Raw genomic sequence first — 21,826 nt, 5'->3', positions numbered from 1 at the left:
ATATATATATATATATATATATATAGTGCTTTGGAGCCTCATTCCTGGCTATCTCTTATTTGCAAAATAAAGAGTGACACAACTCCAAGGGATCCAGCCCTTCTCATTCAGCCCCTCTCACATATCTTTACAATTTTGGATTGTTTCTTTCCTCATAGAGTGCTTTTGACCTCAAGTGAACTAGAAATAGTTGTGTGTTCACCACCATCAACTCACACACCTCCACGCAGTAGGTATTCACGTGGTCCTACTGAACACATATAGGTCAGCTGGTCTATTCCTGCCACCGGTTTGTGATCACTACTTAACCTTCCCATATGTCTTTCTTACCTTTACCCTCCATCCCCTCTCCCGCTCTACTTCTTCCACACTACCTTCCTCAGCCTCCCCCCCTTTCTTTCTCCCCCTCATTCATTTCCTTGCTCTTCCCCCCTCCTCAGTCTCCACTATCCCCCAGGAACAAAGCACTTTTCCCATTACCACTTCTTCTTACACACGTCTCTTAGATGCCATGCACATCTACATAAATCTGCATTGCCCCACATACTCTCTTTCCCAAACATCCCTAGATCCAGGATATCATGGCCTCCCCTAGACCTACTGTTAGAAAAAGCTACTCTCAAAGTTATCTCATTACCAAAGAGGTCGAGTATCTGGCTGCTCATCCCTTAAAGATACGTATACAAAAATGCAACCTGTGGGACTTTATTGCAGCAACTAATACATTACACATGTACCCAAAAAGATATTTTTTTCAAAAAGAATATCAACTTTATTACATAAACATACTTGAAAGATGTCCTGCAATATATCTTTAAACCCCTATAGCATACAGCCCACTGTCATACCCTCTACACTCCTCTCCTGTACATACTGCCCACTGTCATACCCTCTACACTCCTCTCCTGTACATACTGCCCACTGTCATACCCTCCACACTCCTCTCCTGTACATACTGCCCACTGTCATACCCTCTACACTCCTCTCCTGTACATACTGCCCACTGTCATACCCCCAATCTTCTCCTGTACATACTGCCCACAGTCATACCCTCTACACTCCTCTCCTGTACATACTGCCCACTGTCATACCCCCAATCTTCTCCTGTACATACTGCCCACTGTCATACCCTCCACACTCCTCTCCTGTACATACTGCCCTCTGTCATATCCTCCACACTCCTCTCCTGTACATACTGCCCTCTGTCATATCCTCCACACTCCTCTCCTGTACATACTGCCCTCTGTTATACCCTCCACACTTCTCTCCTGTACATACTGCCCACTGTCATACCCTCCACACTCCCCTCCTGTACATACTGCCTCTGTCATACCCTCTACACTCCTCTCCTGTACATACTGCCCTCTGTCACACCCTCCACACTCCTCTCCTGTACATACTGCCCTCTGTCATACCCTCTACACTCCTCTCCTGTACATACTGCCCACTATCATACCCCCAATCTTCTCCTGTACATACTGCCCACAGTCATACCCTCTACACTCCTCTCCTGTACATACTGCCCACTGTCATACCCCCAATCTTCTCCTGTACATACTGCCCACTGTCATACCCCCACACTCCTCTCCTGTACATACTAATCACTGTCATCCCCTCTACACTCCTCTCCTGTACATACTGCCCTCTGTCACACCCTCCACACTCCTCTCCTGTACATACTGCCCTCTGTCATACCCTCCACACTCCCCTCCTGTACATACTGCCCTCTGTCATACCCTCCACACTTCACTCCTGTACATACTGATCACTGACATACCCCCACACTCCTCTCCTGTACATACTGCCCTCTGTCATACCCTCCACACTTCTCTCCTGTACATACTGCCCACTGTCATACCTCCACACTTCTCTCCTGTACATACTGCCCACTGTCATACCTTCCACACTCCTCTCCTGTACATACTGCCATCTGTCATACCCTCCACACTCCCCTCCTGTACATACTGCCCTCTGTCATACCCTCTACACTCCTCTCCTGTACATACTGCCCTCTGTCACACCCTCCACACTCCCCTCCTGTACATACTGCCATTGGTCATACCCTCCACACTTCTCTCCTGTACATACTGATCACTGACATACCCCCACACTCCTCTCCTGTACATACTGCCCTCTGTCATACCCTCCACACTTCTCTCCTGTACATACTGCCCACTGTCATACCCTCCACACTCCCCTCCTGTACATACTGCCCTCTGTCATACCCTCTACACTCCTCTCCTGTACATACTGCCCTCTGTCACACCCTCCACACTCCTCTCCTGTACATACTGCTCACTGTCACACCCTCCACACTCCTCTCCTGTACATACTGCTCTCTCTCATACCTCCACACTCCTCTCCTGTACATACTGATCACTGTCATCCCCTCCACACTCCTCTAATGTACATACTGCTCACTGTCATACCCTCCACACTCCTCTCCTGTACATACTGATCACTGTCATACCCCCACACAACTCTCCTGTACATACTGATCACTGTCATCCCCTCCACACTCCTCTAATGTACATACTGCTCACTGTCATACCCTCCACACTCCTCTCCTGTACTTACTGATCACTGTCATACCCCCACACTCCTCTCCTGTACATACCGATCACTGTCATGCCCTCCACACTCCTCTCCTGTACATACTGCCCATTGTCATACCCTCTACACTCCTCTCCTGTACATACTGTCCATTGTCATACCCTTCACACTCCTCTCCTGTACATACAGATCACTGTCATACCTCCACACTCCTCTCCTGCACATATCGATCACTGTCATACCCCCACACTCCTCTTCTGTACATACTGATCACTGTCATACCTCCACACTCCTCTTCTGTACATGCCGATCACTGTCATACCCTCCACACTCCTCTCCTGTACATACTGATCACTGTCATACCTCCACACTCCTCTCCTGTACATACCGATCACTGTCATACCTCCACACTCCTCTCCTGTACATACCGATCACTGTCATACCTCCGCACTCCTCTCCTGTACATACTGCCCTCTGTCATACCCTCCACACTCCTCTCCTGTACATACCAATCACTGTCATACCCTCCACACTCCTCTCCTGTACATACCGATCACTGTCATACCTCCGCACTCCTCTCCTGTACATACTGCCCTCTGTCATACCTCCACACTCCTCTCCTGTACATACCGATCACTGTCATACCCTCCACACTCCTCTACTGTACATACCGATCACTGTCATACCCTCCACACTCCCAGGGGCATATTTACCACAAGGCAAACAAGGCATTTGCCTAGGTCGGCATTTTTCAAGGGGGGCATCACCATCACCCTGGAAGAAGGGATGGAAGAGGGGACACATGAGGCTTGGGGACCAGGTGGAATCTGAGAGAAGCTGCGGGCTGCTTGACTCTCGTTCCCAGGGATGTCCAGAGCTGTGAAGGTGAGTTTCTTTCTGTCTCTTGCTGGGAGGGAAGTGACCGGTGTATTGGGGCGATGATAGTGATGATAGTGATGAAGGCTCTCGGGTGGGGGGGCAGGGGTGTTGTTGGTCAATGTCAGGCTCTCTCCAGGGGAGGCAAATTTTGTGTTGCCTAGGGCAGCACATAACCTAAATACGCCACTGCACACTCCTCTCCTGTACATACCGATCACTGTCATACCCCCACACTCCTCTCCTGTACATACCGATCACTGTCATACCCCCACACTCCTCTCCTGTACATACCGATCACTGTCATATCCACCACACTCCTCTCCTGTACATACTGATCACTGTCATACCTCCACACTCCTCTCCTGTACATACCGATCACTGTCATACCCTCCACACTCCTCTCCTGTACATACTGATCACTGTCATACCTCCACACTCCTCTCCTGTACATGCCGATCACTGTCATACCCTCCACACTCCTCTCCTGTACATACTGATCACTGTCATACCTCCACACTCCTCTCCTGTACATACTGCCCTCTGTCATACCCTCCACACTCCTCTCCTGTACATACCAATCACTGTCATACCCTCCACACTCCTCTCCTGTACATACCGATCACTGTCATACCTCTGCACTCCTCTCCTGTACATACTGCCCTCTGTCATACCTCCACACTCCTCTCCTGTACATACCGATCACTGTCATACCCTCCACGCTCCTCTACTGTACATACAGATCACTGTCATACCCTCCACACTCCCAGGGGCATATTTACCACAAGGCAAAGAAGGCATTTGCCTAGGTCGGCATTTTTCAAGGGGGGCATCACCATCACCCTGGAAGAAGGGATGGAAGAGGGGACACATGAGGCTTGGGGACCAGGTGGAATCTGAGAGAAGCTGCGGGCTGCTTGACTCTCGTTCCCAGGGATGTCCAGAGCTGTGAAGGTGAGTTTCTTTCTGTCTCTTGCTGGGAGGGAAGTGACCGGTGTATGGGGGCGATGATAGTGATGATAGTGATGAAGGCTCTCGGGTGGGGGGGCAGGGGTGTTGTTGGTCAATGTCAGGCTCTCTCCAGGGGAGGCAAATTTTGTGTTGCCTAGGGCAGCACATAACCTAAATACGCCACTGCACACTCCTCTCCTGTACATACCGATCACTGTCATACCCCCACACTCCTCTCCTGTACATACCGATCACTGTCATACCCTCCACACTCCTCTCCTGTACATACTGCCCTCTGTCATACCCCCACACTCCTCTCCTGTACATACCGATCACTGTCATACCCCCACACTCCTCTCCTGTACATACTGCCCTCTGTCATACCCCCACACTCCTCTCCTGTACATACCGATCACTGTCATATCCACCACACTCCTCTCCTGTACATACCGATCACTGTCACAACCTCTGCACTCCTCTCCTGTACATACCGATCACTGTCATATCCACCACACTCCTCTCCTGTACATACTGATCACTGTCACACCCTCTGCACTCCTCTCCTGTACATACCGATCACTGTCATACCGCCACACTCCTCTCCTGTACATACCGATCACTGTCATATCCTCCATACTGCTCTCCTGTACATACCGATCACTGTCATACCTCCTCACTCCTCTCCTGTACATACCGATCACTGTCATACCTCCACACTCCTCTCCTGTACATACCGATCACTGTCATACCTCCACACTCCTCTCCTGTACATACCGATCACGGTCATATCCTCCACACTCATCTCCTGTACATACCGATCATTGTCATATCCTCCACACTCCTCTCCTGTACATACCGATCACTGTCATAACCTCCACACTCCTCTCCTGTACATACCGATCCCTGTCATACCTCCACACTCCTTTCCTCTACATACCGATCACTGTCATACCTCCACAGTCCTCTCCTGTACATACCGATCACTGTCATACCTCCACACTCCTCTCCTGTACATACTGCCCTCTGTTATACCCTACACACTCCTCTCCTGTACATACTGTCCTCTGTCATACCCTCCACACTCCTCTCCTGTACATACTGCCATCTGTCACACCCTCCACACTCCTCTTCTGTACATACTGTCCTCTGTCATACCTCCACACTCCTCTCCTGTACATACCGGTCACTCTCATACTCCCACACTCCTCTCCTGTACATACCGATCACTGTTATACTCCCACACTCCTCTCCTGTACATACCAATCACTGTCATACCCTCCACACTCCTCTGCTGTACATACCGATCACCGTCATACTCCACACTCCTCTCCTGTACGTACCGATGACTGTCATACCTCCACACTCCTCTCCGTACATACCGATCACTGTCACACCCTCCGCACTCCTCTCCTGTACATACCGATCACAGTCACACACCCCGCACTCCTCTCCTGTACATACAGATCACAGTCACACCCTCCGCACTCCTCTCCTGTACATACCGATCCCTGTCATACCTCCACACTCCTCTCCTGTACATACCCATCACTGTCATACCTCCACACTCCTCTCCTGTACATACTGATCACTGTCATACCTCCACACTCCTCTCCTGTACATACTGCCCTCTGTCACATCCTCCACAGTCCTCTCCTGTACATACTGATCACTGTCATACCTCCACACTCCTCTCCTGTACATACCGATCACTGACATACCTCCACACACCTCTCCTGTGCATAGCGATCACTGACATACCTCAACACTCCTCTCCTGTACATACTGCCCACTGTCATACCCTCCACACTCCTCTCTTGTACATACCGATCACTGACATACCTCCACACTCCTCTCCTGTACATACTGATCACTGACATACCTTCACACTCCTCTCCTGTACATACTGATCACTGACATACCTTCACACTCCTCTCCTGTACATACTGTCCTCTGTCATACCCCCCACACTCCTCTCCTGTACATACTGCCCTCTGTCACACCCTCCATACTCCTCTCCTGTACATACCGATCACTGACATACCTCCACACTCCTCTCCTGTACAAACTGATCACTGTCATACCTCCACACTCCTCTCCTGTACATAGAGATCCCTGTCATACCTCCGCACTCCTCTCCTGTACATACTGATCACTGACATACCTCCACACTCCTCTCCAGTACATACTGTTCTCTGTCATTCCCCCCACACTCCTCTCCTGTACATACTGCCCTCTGTCACACCCTCCATACTCCTCTCCTGTACATACCGATCACTGTCATACCTCCACACTCCTCTCCTGTACATACTGTCCTCTGTCACATCCTCCACACTCCTCTCCTGTACATACTGTCCTCTGTCACATCCTCCACACTCCTCTCCTGTACATACTGTTCTCTGTCACACCCTCCACACTCCTCTCCTGTACATACTGTCCTCTGTCATACCCTCCACACTCCTCTTCTGTACATACTGCCCTCTGTCATACCCTCCACACTCCTCTCCTGTACATACTGCCCTCTGTCATACCCTCCACACTCCTCTCCTGTACATACTGCCCTCTGTCACACCCTCCACACTCCTCTCTTGTACATACTGATCACTGACATACCTCCACACTCCTCTCCTGTACATACAGATCACTGACATACCTCCACACTCCTCTCCTGTACATACTGCCCTCTGTCACACCCTCCACACTCCTCTCCTGTACATACAGATCACTGACATACCTCCACACTCCTCTCCTGTATAGAAAAAAAAGCCCAGTTCTTTGAGGCCGAATATTTGTGTGACGTCGGTGTGAAGGGGTTATAGCTTTCTGATTATATCTCCTGCAGCATAATTTTGAGAGTAACAGCGAGGAAAATGTCAGTTATATCATTCCCCTTAACATTGTTAAATCTGAAAATAAAATGAGTGATTGATGGTTCTCTGGATTATTGGGTCGGGGGAATATTTTTATCTATATGATGAGCTGTACATGAAAACGTTGCAGGAGAATCAAAAAGTGAAGAATAAGATGCATTCATTCCTACTCACATTTATAGAAAGACCGCCTAGTAACTTGGAACTAATTGTCACTTTTTGGCTTTCTTTAAGCAGAATATAATTCTGGAACTCCTCTACCTGTATATAGTAATGTGAGTATTTCTGTCTTCCATGAAAAGCTGCACAAATATGTAAGAAATGTTCATTACACCGACCCAGAAGAAGGCGAGATCTACTTTAATGAGAGAAGAGAAATTCCAACCAAACTCATTCTACAAAGCTGGATTAAGATTGACAGTTTTAAATATTCTAGGAGAACAATTTGCATAATTCAAGCCCCAAACTACGAGCCGGGAAGATTTGCTGATATGAGTGATCGCAACTTCTGGAAAAGAGACAAAGCAAGTCATTTTTTTAATTGTTTTCTGTTTATATCATTTGCTGAGAAGGTTCATAATTAGGACTTAGAGGGATTTTTAAATCCTTATTTTAAGATATACAGTTCATGAAAAGGATCGAATTCCTGGAGTCCATGAAGGTTGTTGATTGTGATAATGTTGTGCATGTGGACAGTTTCCTATAAGATAACTTTCTGTTTTATGTATGTATGTGTTATGAGTAAAGTCGGCATATCACACATTGTGGGCTGCAAATGTCTGGACATATATGACACGGGGTTTAATTATTAAAGGAATCAGCAGCACTGAAATCAGGAGATAATGAATAATATACCCAACAGAGACCTTAAAGGGTTACTAAATCCCAGACCTCGCATTCACTATATCCGCTCTCCCCGGACCCCGCATTCACTATATCCGCTCTCCCCGGACCCCGCATTCACTATATCCGCTCTCCCCGGACCCCGCATTCACTATATCCGCTCTCCCCGGACCCCGCATTCACTATATCCGCTCTCCCCGGACCCCGCATTCACTATATCCGCTCTCCCCGGAACCCGCATTCACTATATCCGCTCTCCCCGGACCCCGCATTCATTATATCCGCTCTCCCTGGACCCCGCATTCACTATATCCACTGTCCCCGGACCCCGCATTCACTATATCCGCTCTCCCCGGACCCCGCATTTACTATATCCGCTCTCCCCGGACCCCGCATTCACTATATCCGCTCTCCCCGGACCCCGCATTCACTATATCCGCTCTCCCCGGACCCCGCATTCACTATATCCTCTCTCCCCGGACCCCGCATTCACTATATCCGCTCTCCCCGGACCCCCCATTCACTATATCTGGTCTCCAAGGACCCCGCATTCACTATATCCGCTCTCCCTGGACCCCGCATTCACTATATCCGCTCTCCCTGGACCCCGCATTCACTATATCCGCTCTCCCCGGACCCCCCATTCACTATATCTGGTCTCCAAGGACCCCGCATTCACTATATCCGCTCTCCCTGGACCCCGCATTCACTATATCCGCTCTCCCTGGACCTCGCATTCACTATATCCGCTCTCCCCAGACCCTGCATTCATTATATCCGCTCTCCCCGGACCCCGCATTCACTATATCCGCTCTCCCCGGACCCCGCATTCACTATATCCGCTCTCCCCGGACCCCGCATTCACTATATCCGCTCTCCCCGGTCCCCGCATTCACTATATCCGCTCTCCCCGGACCCCGCATTCACTATATCCGCTCTCCCCGGACCCCGCATTCACTATATCCGCTCTCCCCGGTCCCTGCATTCACTATATCCGCTCTCCCTGGACCCTGCATTCACTAAATCTGCTCTCCCACAGTACACAGAACATGGAAATACAATTAGTTTAGGAATTATAAACTGCTAAATATCTTTTCTCATCAGCAGTATAGAGCAGTCTTGTGACTTCTATCAGTATCCAGCATAGCACTTACTAAGGCTTGTAGGAGGAGTTTACATTCTGCTCTAGGAGAATGCAAATCCCCTGATCCTCTGTCCGGACAGTGCTGATTGGCCCTGTGCTGATCACATGCACTCTCCCAAGCAGAAAAAAAAAAAAACCTCTAGCAAGACACACTAAACTGAGCAGGTGCATGCCTATGGATCAGGCTGGAGATAAGAGTTGGTCACTTGAAAAAGGGGAGGAACAGAGAAGAAAGGATCAAACAGCCTTTTTACACAAGGCAGAGGATTAACCCCTTAGGTTCCACAGTGAGTATAACAAGCATGCTTTTCTGCATCAACAGGCTGGTTTTACTTTTGTGGATTTAGTAACACTTTAAGAAGTTCAGGATGTCTTTATAACATGTCCTTAGCATTCCATAAAAAGTATGAAAGAAATAGAAAGAAAAGAAATATAACTGGGTGCCTCTTTGTGTTCTCCATGTTTTCATGGAAATAAATCTCATAAGAACCTTCAGAGCTCCTTGAGGTGTCTCCTGGATAAATGGCGCCTGGCATTGTGAAATCTATGACAAGGATGGCAGTTGGTAACACATTGTATTCAGAGACATCAGTCATTGTGACAGTTGGTGGGAGATTCTGAGCAATGCCAGATGAATTATGGAACAGATTTAGATACAGTGATACAGACACAGGTGAGAGCTGACCTGTCATGATCCCCGGGGCCACCAGCAGTAGAAGACCTCAGGATAGTCATGTACAGAATATGGAGGTATAGGTAGCTCAGTGACAGAACGGTCATATATCCCGCTCACTTGACGTTTTAACAAGATCGTCTTATTTAATTTTTCTCTGTTGTTTTTTTGGAGGGAATATGGTATTAAAATAAGTATTAAGGGCAAAATCCAGAGCAGCTCTGCACAGAAACCAATCAGCTTCCAGGTTTTATTGCCAACTCTTAACTGAACAAGTTGAAGTAAGAAGCTGATTGGCTGCACCAGATTTTGCAGCCTCCAGTTTTAGTAAATCGACCCCTTTGTGTCACTTAACAAATAGTGATGAATGAACAAGGTAACAGTGTGACCAAAATTCACAAATACTAGTCTAAGGTGAGCACAGAAGTCCACAACACCTGTGGAAGGAATCAGAAGACTAGGAGAAGCAAGGAGGTAACATCCATTGATGGGGCCTTGTACCACTGCCTCCTGGAAAAGCTCCACCATGCCTGTACAAACCCCTTAGGTTACACAAGGAAGGTGTTTCTCTAAAACTGATTGCAACATGTGATGAGACTTCCCTTCAGGCTCTTGGTTATTCCATCAATGCCTTGGAGGAGTGGGAGCTCGGGGGGTTGTGATAGTACAGACTGTTGACCAGCTGGTCTTCTGGTGAGTGCATGGTGGTGGAGGATCCTGCACAGGAGAGGAGAACCTTTTGGGATTAGCAGTATTTGGAATTATTTCCAAATACTATTGGACTGTTACTGGAAGGACTTTTTGTTGTATTATTGCACGTGGCACTTTAATGAGCACTATTTTTATGTTAATATTGATTTATAATACATTATTTATTGATTCTGGTCGTTTTATACATACAGTATACCGGTGAAACTCAAAGAATTAGAATATCATGCAAAAGTTCATTTATTTCAGTAATGCAACTTAGAAGGTGAAACTAATATATGAGATAGACTCATTACATGCAAAGCAAGATAGTTCAAGCCGTGATTTGTCATCATTGTGATGATTATGGCTTACAGCTCATGAAAACCCCAAATCCACAATCTCAGAAAATGAGAATATTGTGAAAAGGTGGAATATTCTCGGCTGAAAGTGTCCCACTCTAATCAGCTCATTCAGCCATAACACCTGCAAAGGGTTCCTGAGCCTTTAAATGGTCTCTCAGTCTGGTTCAGTAGGAATCACAATCATGGGAAAGACTGCTGACCTGACACCATCATTGACACCGTCCATAAGGAGAGAAAACCTCAAAAGGTAATTGCAAGAGTGGGCCATTAGAACGAGTTGTCATTGAACGAGAAACAGATTCCCCTCCAAAATATCAATGTGATGAATGAGCCCAGAACTTTTATATATACTGCTAACCTTTACATTTAAATCCTACACTAACTTTGCTAAGTTAGCAGCCACAGTAGATATGAGGTGCAAGTCAGGTAACTCACCACCCATGGATGGACCTGTATGTGGAGCCGTAGTGTTCAGTGAAGACTGTGTACATAGGACCGGGATGTCACTGCTGTGTTCTGCCGCCGAATGCTGTGTAGGTGCAGCCCTTTCAGTATTTGAAGCTGGCTAGGGTCTCTTGCCCACTTCATGTCTTATTCCTGGCGGCACTGTGCTGGCTTGATGACAACTGGTACCAGTGCCGTGGATAAGAGGGTACCACCAGTCCTCCTGTACAGGGCCTAGGCCAGAATGGGTCCCAGGCAGCTGGGAGAATTGGATGTGGGCAAAGAGGGTGATCGGCATGATGGAGGGGAGGTAATCACTGGAACTGATTCCCTGTATGACTCTCTCTGCAGCAACTGAAATTTGACTTCTCCTCTCCCTCCCGCTGGCTTTCAGTTGCTGCAGAGAGAGCCATACAGGGGATTGGTTCCAGTAAATAACACAAACACAAGATACGGGGAAATCTTGTGCGGGGAAATACAACCAGGAACAGGCAACACATCAGCAGGCCGACCCATCAGGGGGGAAGGGGTGCCGGAAACACCCCCACCAAACAAAGACACACAATAGAACAAAGGGATACACCACATGGTAGTGAACAATGGACAACCCCCACACCCAACCTATACATGTCTACACAATATCAGGACAGACCACCCTGTACCCCTAACAGGCACAGGGTGGGTTACACAAAAGAGGAATCTGGGGAGCTGATACAGGGGTCCCGCCACCCATGAAAGTCACTCCCGTCACAAGCCACATGATTTCTAACAGCAGCCCTTGCTGGTACTGATGCTCCTCCTTCCATGATGACGCACTCCAGCTCCACCTTTGCCACCACCTTCCAAGGAATGTTGCCTGCTCGGAGATGACCGCCCACCCACCGGCACTAATCGCCGCTATTTATGGCGGAGAGGGGAGTACCTCCTGTGCTGAAGCTGCTTCCTCTTCACGGGCCTATTACTGCTGGCTTCACCTCCCTTGATGACCTGACGATGCTGTTCTTGAAGTAGAATCTCGGCGGCTTTTTCCTCTTCCTTCAGCCATCTCTGGTAGATCACTTCTTTATCCGGCTTTCAGCACTTCCCCATCAACGGGGATGTTTTCATTGTCGGAGAGGATGGACTCAGCAGCGCCAGTAGCTTGACACAGTGATCCTGGTGAGTCCAGGCATCTTCTCAGCCAGTCTTTTCCTCCAGCTTCTCTGGCTTTCTTGATCATCCCCCTCAGGAGAGTCTTCATCTTCAACCAAGGAAGGGGACTCTGTTTGCTCTGTGTAGGTCAAGTACCACAGAGATGCCTTCCAGGTGACTGAGCCTCCTGGGGATCAGAACCCTCCTTTTATAGTCCCCAGAGCCCTTCTGAAAGCTTCCTATGGGTCATCTGACCCACCAAGTGTCTCCCCCGAGCACCACAGGTGCTGTGGGAGGACCTAAAACTCCTTATTCCTTCTAGAAGCTTCCCCATTATCCAAGACCCAGTGGGAGACTTGAAACCCTTAAAGGCCTTCTGGAAGTTTCCCCTTGAGCCATAGGTTCAGGGGGAGACTTGAACCCTGCTGTTTCTAGAAGTCTCCCCACTTGTCCAGACTCAATGGCGAGACTTGAACCCTGCACCTACCACAGTCCCACAGAGAAAGGGGAGGCATATTGCCATTATCCACCTATCCCTTTCATTTATGTCACAACAGATTTGTGTGTTCATTGGTCAACACAGAAGTCGCAGTAGTATCAAAACCGCAACTTTATTGTGTCAAAAATGCACCAAAGTCGCACTGCAGCAGCACTAGAAAACCGTACTGAAAATCAGATCAAACTCACACTGCACCAGTGTGAACCTGGCCTTCGTCTCAAAGCGATACTCATATATGATAAAATACGTACACATCACAAAAACACCACCCATGGGACTTAAGGTACATCACTATTTATACAATAATCACATTTCTTTAAAATTAATTCATAGTCTATTAATACTAAAAGATATATTTACAATACATTGTTAGAAAAATAAATAAGGAACGTATGGCTGATTTATTACAATTTGTGATGTTTTGCATATGGACAACATACTGTCCAGACAAGGTTTCTGTATGTCACATGTGATTCTCATCTGTAAGGTGAACCAGGTTCCCAGCACCAGAAAACCAGCGCGGGTCTATGTTCATACTCGCCTGCGTGTGCATTGCTCCTAATTCTAGGCAGAGGCAATAGATAGTAATAGTACTATTCCAGTCCATGGTGCTCACATTTGTGCGCATTCCAATTAGCGGGTACATTTGGCAACCAGCGGCCTATTTAAACTGGTCTGTTACCATCAGCAGTTGCAGAATGGTCTTCAGCTTGTGCCTGTATTCCTGAGACTTGATCCATTGATCCTACTTACCTGTGTAGGGCCCGGCTTTCTCCTGGACTTTGCTGTTGCTCCTGTATTAACCTCGTTCCTCTGCTCCTCCTGACCTCGGCCTATTTACTGGACTTGTCTTTTCCTGCTGATTGTGTGCTGAGCTGCTCAGCTGTTACCGAACTTAGCCTGCCTCCTGGACTCGTTCTGCCTGCTGACTCGGTTCCGTGTTCCCTGGCTGCTGCTGGTCATTGCCTGTATACCGGCTCTGCCAGGGCTGCTGTTAGAAACCATGGGGCCACATACAGCAAACCTGACAGGGCCGCCCTCCCCCCCCCCAAAAAAACCACAGTTTGCTATGCTTCAGTTATGAATGAACACAGTGAGTAATCGGTACCAATCACTTATTGTGTTCATCCTGGATGATTCTATTGTGTGCTTGCAGTTACCGAGGGGAGGGAGAGGAGGGAACCCAGGCGCACTGGAGGGGGGGTTTACACAGGGGGGCCTGTACAACATTGGGAAATGTGTAGTGCAGAGGAAGGATGATGGGTGCAGCAGGGGGGAAATTACTGGAATTGATCCCCTGTATGGTTCTCTCTGCAGCAGCTGAACACCAGCGGGAGGGAGAGGAGAAGAAGCCAGTCTTTAGCTGCTGCAGAGTGAGCCACACGGGATCAGTTCCAGTAATTGCACACCCACCGCACTGATCACCCTCCCTACACACATCCAATTTACCCAGCTGCTTGGACCCCCCTGCTGGCCTGGGCCACGTACAGGAGGACTGGAGGTACCACCTCATCCATGGCCCTGGGCTCTGCTATCATCTCCTGCTTTGGTGCCAAGCTGCTTAGATGGCATGGAGGTCACATCCTCAGCCAACAAGCATACTTCATGTTCCCTATTCCCAGTTTTATGTCCAATAAATCCAGATGGGCTATGATTGCTTGCGCTAATTGGTCCAAATAGAATAGAGGAGGGGGCAGTGCTTTTTCATAAGAAGGATCATTTCTAATTGTAAGGCTGGGAGAAAATTTACTAGAGACAAAGAGCATAGGCAGGGGCGGACTGACCATTCGAGCACTCGGGTACTGCCGAGGGCCCGGGGTCAGTAGGGAGCCCCATGAAATGCCCCTGGTACCTTTTTATAGGCTTTTTTTGGTGTGCTTTGAGTGTGGGCAAGGACACAGGGGCCCCATGATCCCCTGTTGCCCAGGGGCCCCATGATTTGTCAGTCCGCCCCTCAGCATAGGTAGAGGCTTCAATTAATGGATCTCAGACCTGCAGAATTCACCTTGAACCCATGCTAGAGACAATCCCGAACTGCATTCCTATTTGTTACGTTTACTTTGTATAGCCTCATGAGATATGATGGACTTTTACAAAATAATAATTATAATATCTGATTTCAGGTTCCGGTATCTCGATGCTCAGATCCCTGTTTACCCGGCAGCAGAAAAATGTTTGGATCTTCAATTCATAAATGCTGCTATGAGTGCGTCCCGTGTCCGGAAGGGGAGATATCCAACATTTCCGGTACAGTTTGTATTTCTTAGTAAGGCATTGTTGCACTCGGCAGAAGTTACCTCTGTAGTTATCCCCTTTGCCCCGGCGCCTCCCGGCCCTTTAAGGGTTTCAGAAGCCGGAAGGTGAGGCGGGGTTTAGGGTCATGTGACCACCGTGACACGCCGTCATGGCTGTCACATGATCGGGAAAGGTCCCGATCGCAAGAGCAGATCAGGACCTTTCCGTGAGTACCGGACGTGTGCTGGGAACGCGCAGGGCATGCGCTCTCAGCACATATGTCCTTTTTTAATAGAACGCAAATGTGTGGCTGCTCGGCATCTAGGCCCAGACGCCGGGAGGCCGCACATTTGCATTCGGATGCTTCTGCGCTGCACTGCTTTCCTGTCTCCTGGAATGGGCCATTCTAAGACGGCAGACACCTTTTGGGGTCCATAGAGATGCCCTCAGAAGTAATCACAAGCCCAAGGAACTGGATGGATTGCCTCTCGAATTCGCATTTCTCGGCCTTTGCATAGAGGCGATGCTGGAGTAGTCTATCCAGAGTTTTCTTTACGTGATCCCGATGACTTTCTATGGAACTGGAGAAAACCAGGATGTTGTCCAGATAAAAAATTATAAATAGATCCAGACAGTCCCGAAATATATCGTTTACCAGGTGCTGGAAGGTTGCTGGGGCATTACAGAGACCAAAAGGCATTACCAGACATTCAAAATGCCAAAATTGGGTTCGAAAGGCCGTTTTCCATTCGTCACCTTCCCGAATTCTTACTAGGTTGTAAGCGCCCCTCAGATCCAATTTTGAGAAAAAACATGCTCCTCGCAGCCTCTGAAATAATTTGGGGATTAGCGTAAGGGCATAACGGTTCTTGACCGTTATTTTGTTTAGGTCACGATAGTCTACACAAGGTCTCAGAGTGTGATCCTTTTTCTCAACAAAGAAGATGCCGGCTCCTGCTGGTGATGTAGAAGGCCGAATAAACCCTTTTTCCAAACTTTCGTGTATATACCCCCGGAGGACCTCTAATTCGACTTCGGATAAGGGGTAAATTCTACCGAAAGGAATTTCGGCGCTGGGCAGGAGCTGAATCGGACAGTCATAGGAGCGATGAGGAGGAAGGGTGTTGGCACTCTTTTTATTGAACATGTCCAGATACTCGTGATATACCACAGGAACGAGTTTCATGGTCTCAGGATCAGAGTGAATACTGAGAAGAGGAGTTGTCACACTTGTCTCTTTGGGAGTACAGTGAGTCAGACAATATTCTGAAGGGAAGGAGATTTCTCCAGACAACCAGTTGATGGTTGGATTGTGTGCTCTTAGCCAAGGCATTGCGAGAATAACTGGAAAAATCAGGGAGGTAATAAATCCATACATAGGAATTCCTGGTGTCCTGAAGGAGAGTAGCAGAATATTGGCATGGTTTCTTGTGATACAGGGGCAGAACTGATACCAGACCCGTCTGCCAGATGAACTGCAAGTTTTTGTGCCTTGGTACGGAGTGGAATCTGATTCTGAGTAGCGAAGTGAGCATCCATAAAACAGCTACAAGCACCTGAGTCTATGATGGCCGGGACCGTGATTGTCCTTTCGGCAAGTTGTAGTTGCAAATGAAAAGAGAGGTGCGTTTGGCTTGTCCCTAGAGGGTGCATCATGTAAAAACAGTTGGGAGAGAGCTTATGAGGTTTTATTGGGCAGGTAGCCACGAAATAACCTGAATTACCACAGTAGAGGCAGAGGTTGGACTTCTGCCGTAGAAGGCATTCTGCTGCTGATAATTGTGGTCTCCAAAAGCTCCTCCTAGCTGGATTGGTGGGCGATTCTGATGAAACAACATTCGTAGAGGTCCCAATTTCAGAGCATATCAGAATCTTCCCGTTAGTCCTCTCATCCTTTCTTTCCCGAATCCGACGGTCAATGTGGATCGTCAGGTCTATCAGACTCTCCAATCTGGTTGGTACCCCCACTCGGGCCAGCTCAGCCTTCAGGGTATTAGAAAGACCAAGACGGAACTGATAGTGGAGAGAAGACTCGTTCCACTGAGTATCCGAACTCCAGATGCGGAAATCAGTAACATTCTTCCACAGGCCTTTGGCCTTGCTGTAGATTACTAAGCATAGATTCCGCGGTTTGGCGCCGGAAGGGATCAGCATAGATTTGTGCCATTGCTGTAAAAAATGAGTCCACTGAAGTCAGGGCCGGATCATGTTGTTCATGGAGATGGTATGCCCAGGACTGAGGTTCATTTCTAAGAAGTGTGATGATAAATCCCACTTTGGTATTTGATGAAGAGAAGGTCCTGGGGAGCAGGGAGAAATATAACTCACAGGAGTTACGAAAAGTCCTGAACTTCTGGCGGTCTCCTGTAAAGAACTCAGATGTAGGCACCCGGGGTTCCGGTAGGGCAGAGGTTTCAAGGATCATACTGGTCTCTGTTTGAGTGGCTGAATCAAAGGTTGCTGTGAGATCTGTGTCTGTGAGGACATTAGAGTCGGTTAGTAGTTTACTCTCCAGGTGTTTGAAGTTTTTCTGCAGGTCGTGTATCACGTTAAACAAGGTAGTTACTGCTTGGCGAATGTCCCCCAGTTGCGAGGCCTCCCTTTCAGACTCCATCATAGGTTGACTGGTACTGTCACGTACCTGATGGGAGACTGAATTGACGAGGTCGGCCTCACTTGTGTCACTAGCCCTGACCCCGCTGAGGTTGGAACAGAGGGAGTCTAGGGACCAGGGGGACAAGAGCGCCAGTGGTTGTTTCTTGCGGCTCTTGCAGATGATGACCTTGGTAGGCAGAGTATCCTCTGATTTGGGCACTGAAGAAATAGACGAGGCAGGTTCTGTGGATTTCCAGATGTGCAGCAGAGCAAGATAGGTAGCCAGGACACAGGACTGGAGCAGAGTCACGGATAGCCGGGGTCATAAACAGTCGGGCAGCGTGGTACAGAATCAGAAGGAAAAGCCAAAGTCAGGAGCAGAGCCGGAGTCAGGAACCAAGAGCAGGAGAGTTGGGTCAGGAACAAGCCGGGTCAGTAACAAAGGAATCGTACAGGAACAAGGCAGGACACGGGAGGAGCTGAAGACCAGTCAGCACTGAACCTGAGCAGAGACACTCCTTAAATGGGCCGTCTGGTGCCAATCTTTGGCATGCATGCGCACAACCGGCAATTCTTCTGTGGGAATTCCTATGCGCATGCGCGTTCCCGATCGCAATTCTTCTTGCCGGAAATCCCTTACACAGGGTGTTTGGCTGTCAGTGTGGTCGGCTTGTTGACACGTTTCGGAGACAAGTCCCTTTCCTCAGGGAGAACATGAAAACTCCAGACAGGTGGTGCCGTGGTTGGGATTTGAACCAACAATCCCAGTGCTGCCAGGCGGAAGTACTAACCATTTGCCACTGTGCTGCCCAATCTTGTGAAGACTTTTTTCAACTGGCCTGATCTGGAACCAAATAAAAACATTGGTGGTGCATGTGAACAAACCCAACCATCGCAAGGGGGAAGTGTAGGGAAGAAGCGGACTCTCGCAGAGATCACCCTGGGGCACTGTCAACAAAAGCACACATTTACATTTGTTACAGGACATTTGTTGCCAATATTTGACATACTGAATTCATAAAGTGTACCTCTGGGGAAAACACCCATGCAGGACATCACTGCAATACATGAACATTTCTCAGTGTTTTACCCCTTTAATGTTTACCTGATGATCTGCCAGAAATGCTCTCAGCTATTCAGCCCTATTTTGGGCTGGCAGCACACAGCACTTTGCGGACTTCATGGTGTCAGCCCTGTCCAGTTCTCTTTTGCAAAACTACTCAAACCATCCCCCAATCCTATTCTCCACGACATAGAGGCTAATCACTGGTAGACTCAAGAGAAGAACTAGGAGGGCTCATTAGGCTGAGCTGAGATCCCTCAGGAAGTGTGCACAGGACAGATCTGACTGTTTGACATTAGTAACAGGTATTTTCATTTTTGAACTTGTACAACAAAATGCTTCCAATGGTACATTTAAAGCGGACTGTTCCTCATTTACCTACATTTCACATTCTGCATCTCTGCATACTGATGTGAAATCGCCAAATAGTTTTTATTATATTTTTTGTCTTAATTACCTTTTTTTGTCAACTTCTTGGTTTCCCTAAAGGCAACGGTGACATATCCCCGGACGCACAGACGCCCCCTGGGAGATCAATGTCACCACTGCCCTCAGGGAAGTCCTATACCTAAACTGCAGGATCCCAGGGAAGGTTTTGTTTCCCAACATCTCCATATCCTATTTGTAATACACCTCTATAACATTTACATATTATAAATTTGAATTATATATTATATTTTATTTCCTCTCCCACAATGCACTGATGGAAATCCCATTGCTAGCTGGGAGACAACACAAGACAATTAATTTCCTCAGAAGCTCTGACCCCGATGCTCATTGTATTTGTATTGTTCTTCCTGCAGACAGTGAAAACTGCATGAAATGTCCTGATGATGAATGGCCAAATGAGAAGAAGGATCGGTGTGTTCCAAGAGTGGTGGAATTTCTCTCCTACACTGATGACACCATTGTTGCAGTATTTTCAGCCGTCTCCATCCTCTGTTGTCTTCTGACTGGTTTAATATTGAGGATATTTATACATTACCAGGACACCCCCATTGTTAAAGCCAATAACCGGAACCTGAGCTATCTTCTCCTGGTCTCCATCATGCTGAGCTTCCTCTGTGTCTTCTTGTTCCTCGGCCATCCAGTAGATGTAACCTGCATGCTGCGTGTCACCTCTTTTGGTGTCATCTTCTCAGTTGCCGTCTCTTCTCTGCTTGCCAAAAGTATCATGGTGTGTATTGCTTTTAAAGCCACCAAACCTGGGAGTCCCTGGAGGAAATGGATGGGAGCCAAACTGCCCAATTGTATCATTTGTGTCTTCTCACTGGTCCAAGTCATAATCTGTGTCACTTGGTTGTCTATTTCTCCCCCCTTCCGGGATCAGGACACTCACTCTTATCAGGGGAAGATCATCATTCAGTGTAATGAGGGTTCAGTTATCGGCTTCTACTCTGTCCTGGGATATATGGGGCTTCTGGCAGCTGTGAGCTTCATTATAGCTTTTATAGCCAGGACATTACCGGACAGTTTTAATGAGGCCAAGTACATCACCTTCAGCATGCTGGTGTTCTGCAGTGTCTGGATTGCCATGATCCCGGCCTATCTGAGCACCAGAGGGAAATACATGGTGGCTGTGAAGGTTTTTGCTATAATGGCCTCAAGTTCTGGACTTCTTGGCTGTATATTCTTCCCAAAATGTTACATAATTCTGCTCAGACCTGACCTGAATACAAAGACAGTTATCCGCTAATGTGTGAGGAGCAACACTGGGTTACCTGTAGTTATAGCATTATCTCTATTATTGGTAATTTTAGTATTTTACTAGTATATTGATAATGAACAATGTTAAATATAAATCTTCAATGAAGAAGAATCACAGAGACCAGAGGGGAGCAAAGTATCCAAAACATCCTAAAACGTCAGATACCAGAACCACCCATCACTCTTCCAGAGAAGGAAGACTTCACTAACCACCTTCCTGGAAAATAAATATTCAACATGTTCTTTTATATGCTGACTGTGATGTCATTTTTTTAGTGTCAGGGTCACATTAATTATATTGTATGTAGATGTATTCGGCTATATTAATAAATATATTGGTATATAATAAATATGTCGGTATATTAAAAAATAATTTTTAATATTAGTTAAAGTTGATGAGATCATGTTCCTAGTTCAGATTTTAATTTATAAGCTGATAATAATATCCGGATATTTTCTTTATAGGACCCAATTAAAAATCTTTCTCCTTGTATAAATGCCTCTGAAAATTGCTGCCACAAGAGAGGATTGGGCTTCCCCACACAATGCTGCAGAGACAACACTCCTACCCCAGACCTCGCCAGATCCTGATAGGAAAACTTTCTTAAACTAAAAACAGGTTCCAAGAGCTCACCGATCAATCAGAGGTTTTATTCTGAAGAAAACATTAAACATCAGAATTACAACAACCACAGAGCTTCATGTATTTTGCACTGGATTTTCTTATTCATAAGGACCCCATAAGACAGATATCTGCATCTTCAAGATCTTCTAGTCAGATGTGTCAAAGAAAAAGATAAAAAGAATAAGAAGTAACTGTGACGGGAGTCACTTTGGGTGGGGGGCCCATAGAACCCAGGTCACTTTGGAGAGGTGGGGAGACCCCTGTCTCAGCTCCCCATATCCCTCTTATGTGTAAATCACCCTGTGCTTGTTAGTTGTACAGGGTGATCTGTCCTAATATTGGGGTGGGGGGTTGTTGATTCTTTAATGCCATGTGGTTGCATCCCATTGTTCTATTGTGTGTCTGGCTTGGGAGCAAACTATTATGGGATGTATGTGTTTATTTGTATTAGCTTAGTGGGCGGTGTTTCCAGCAGCCCTCCCTCCTGATGGGACTGTCTGCTGGTGTGAAGTTTGAATACCTTTGTGTCTCTTGTTGATAAGTGTAGATTGCCCCACCCTGTGTCAAT

At 47.4% G+C, this 21,826-nt stretch overlaps 1 protein-coding gene across 1 annotated transcript in view; it reads left to right on the top strand.

Moving 5' to 3' along the window:
- Positions 1-20,881, top strand: part of LOC149445062 (vomeronasal type-2 receptor 26-like) — a 34,752-nt gene extending 13,871 nt beyond the window's left edge. The window contains exons 3-5 of the mRNA XM_089654241.1: positions 7,550-7,771; positions 15,157-15,280; positions 19,730-20,881. Of these exons, the coding sequence (XP_089510367.1) occupies positions 7,550-7,771; positions 15,157-15,280; positions 19,730-20,622 (1,239 nt within the window). The 3' untranslated portion in view covers positions 20,623-20,881. The remainder of the gene's footprint in view (positions 1-7,549; positions 7,772-15,156; positions 15,281-19,729) is intronic.
- Positions 20,882-21,826: the final 945 nt, after the last annotated feature.

This window comes from Staurois parvus, unplaced genomic scaffold, assembly GCF_062004578.1.
Source record: "Staurois parvus isolate SC_StPar_1 unplaced genomic scaffold, SC_StPar_1.0 ptg000747l, whole genome shotgun sequence".
Classification (NCBI taxonomy): domain Eukaryota; kingdom Metazoa; phylum Chordata; class Amphibia; order Anura; family Ranidae; genus Staurois; species Staurois parvus.
Note: the sequence above shows the minus strand (reverse complement) of the source record. Positions and strands in the feature narration are given on the sequence as shown.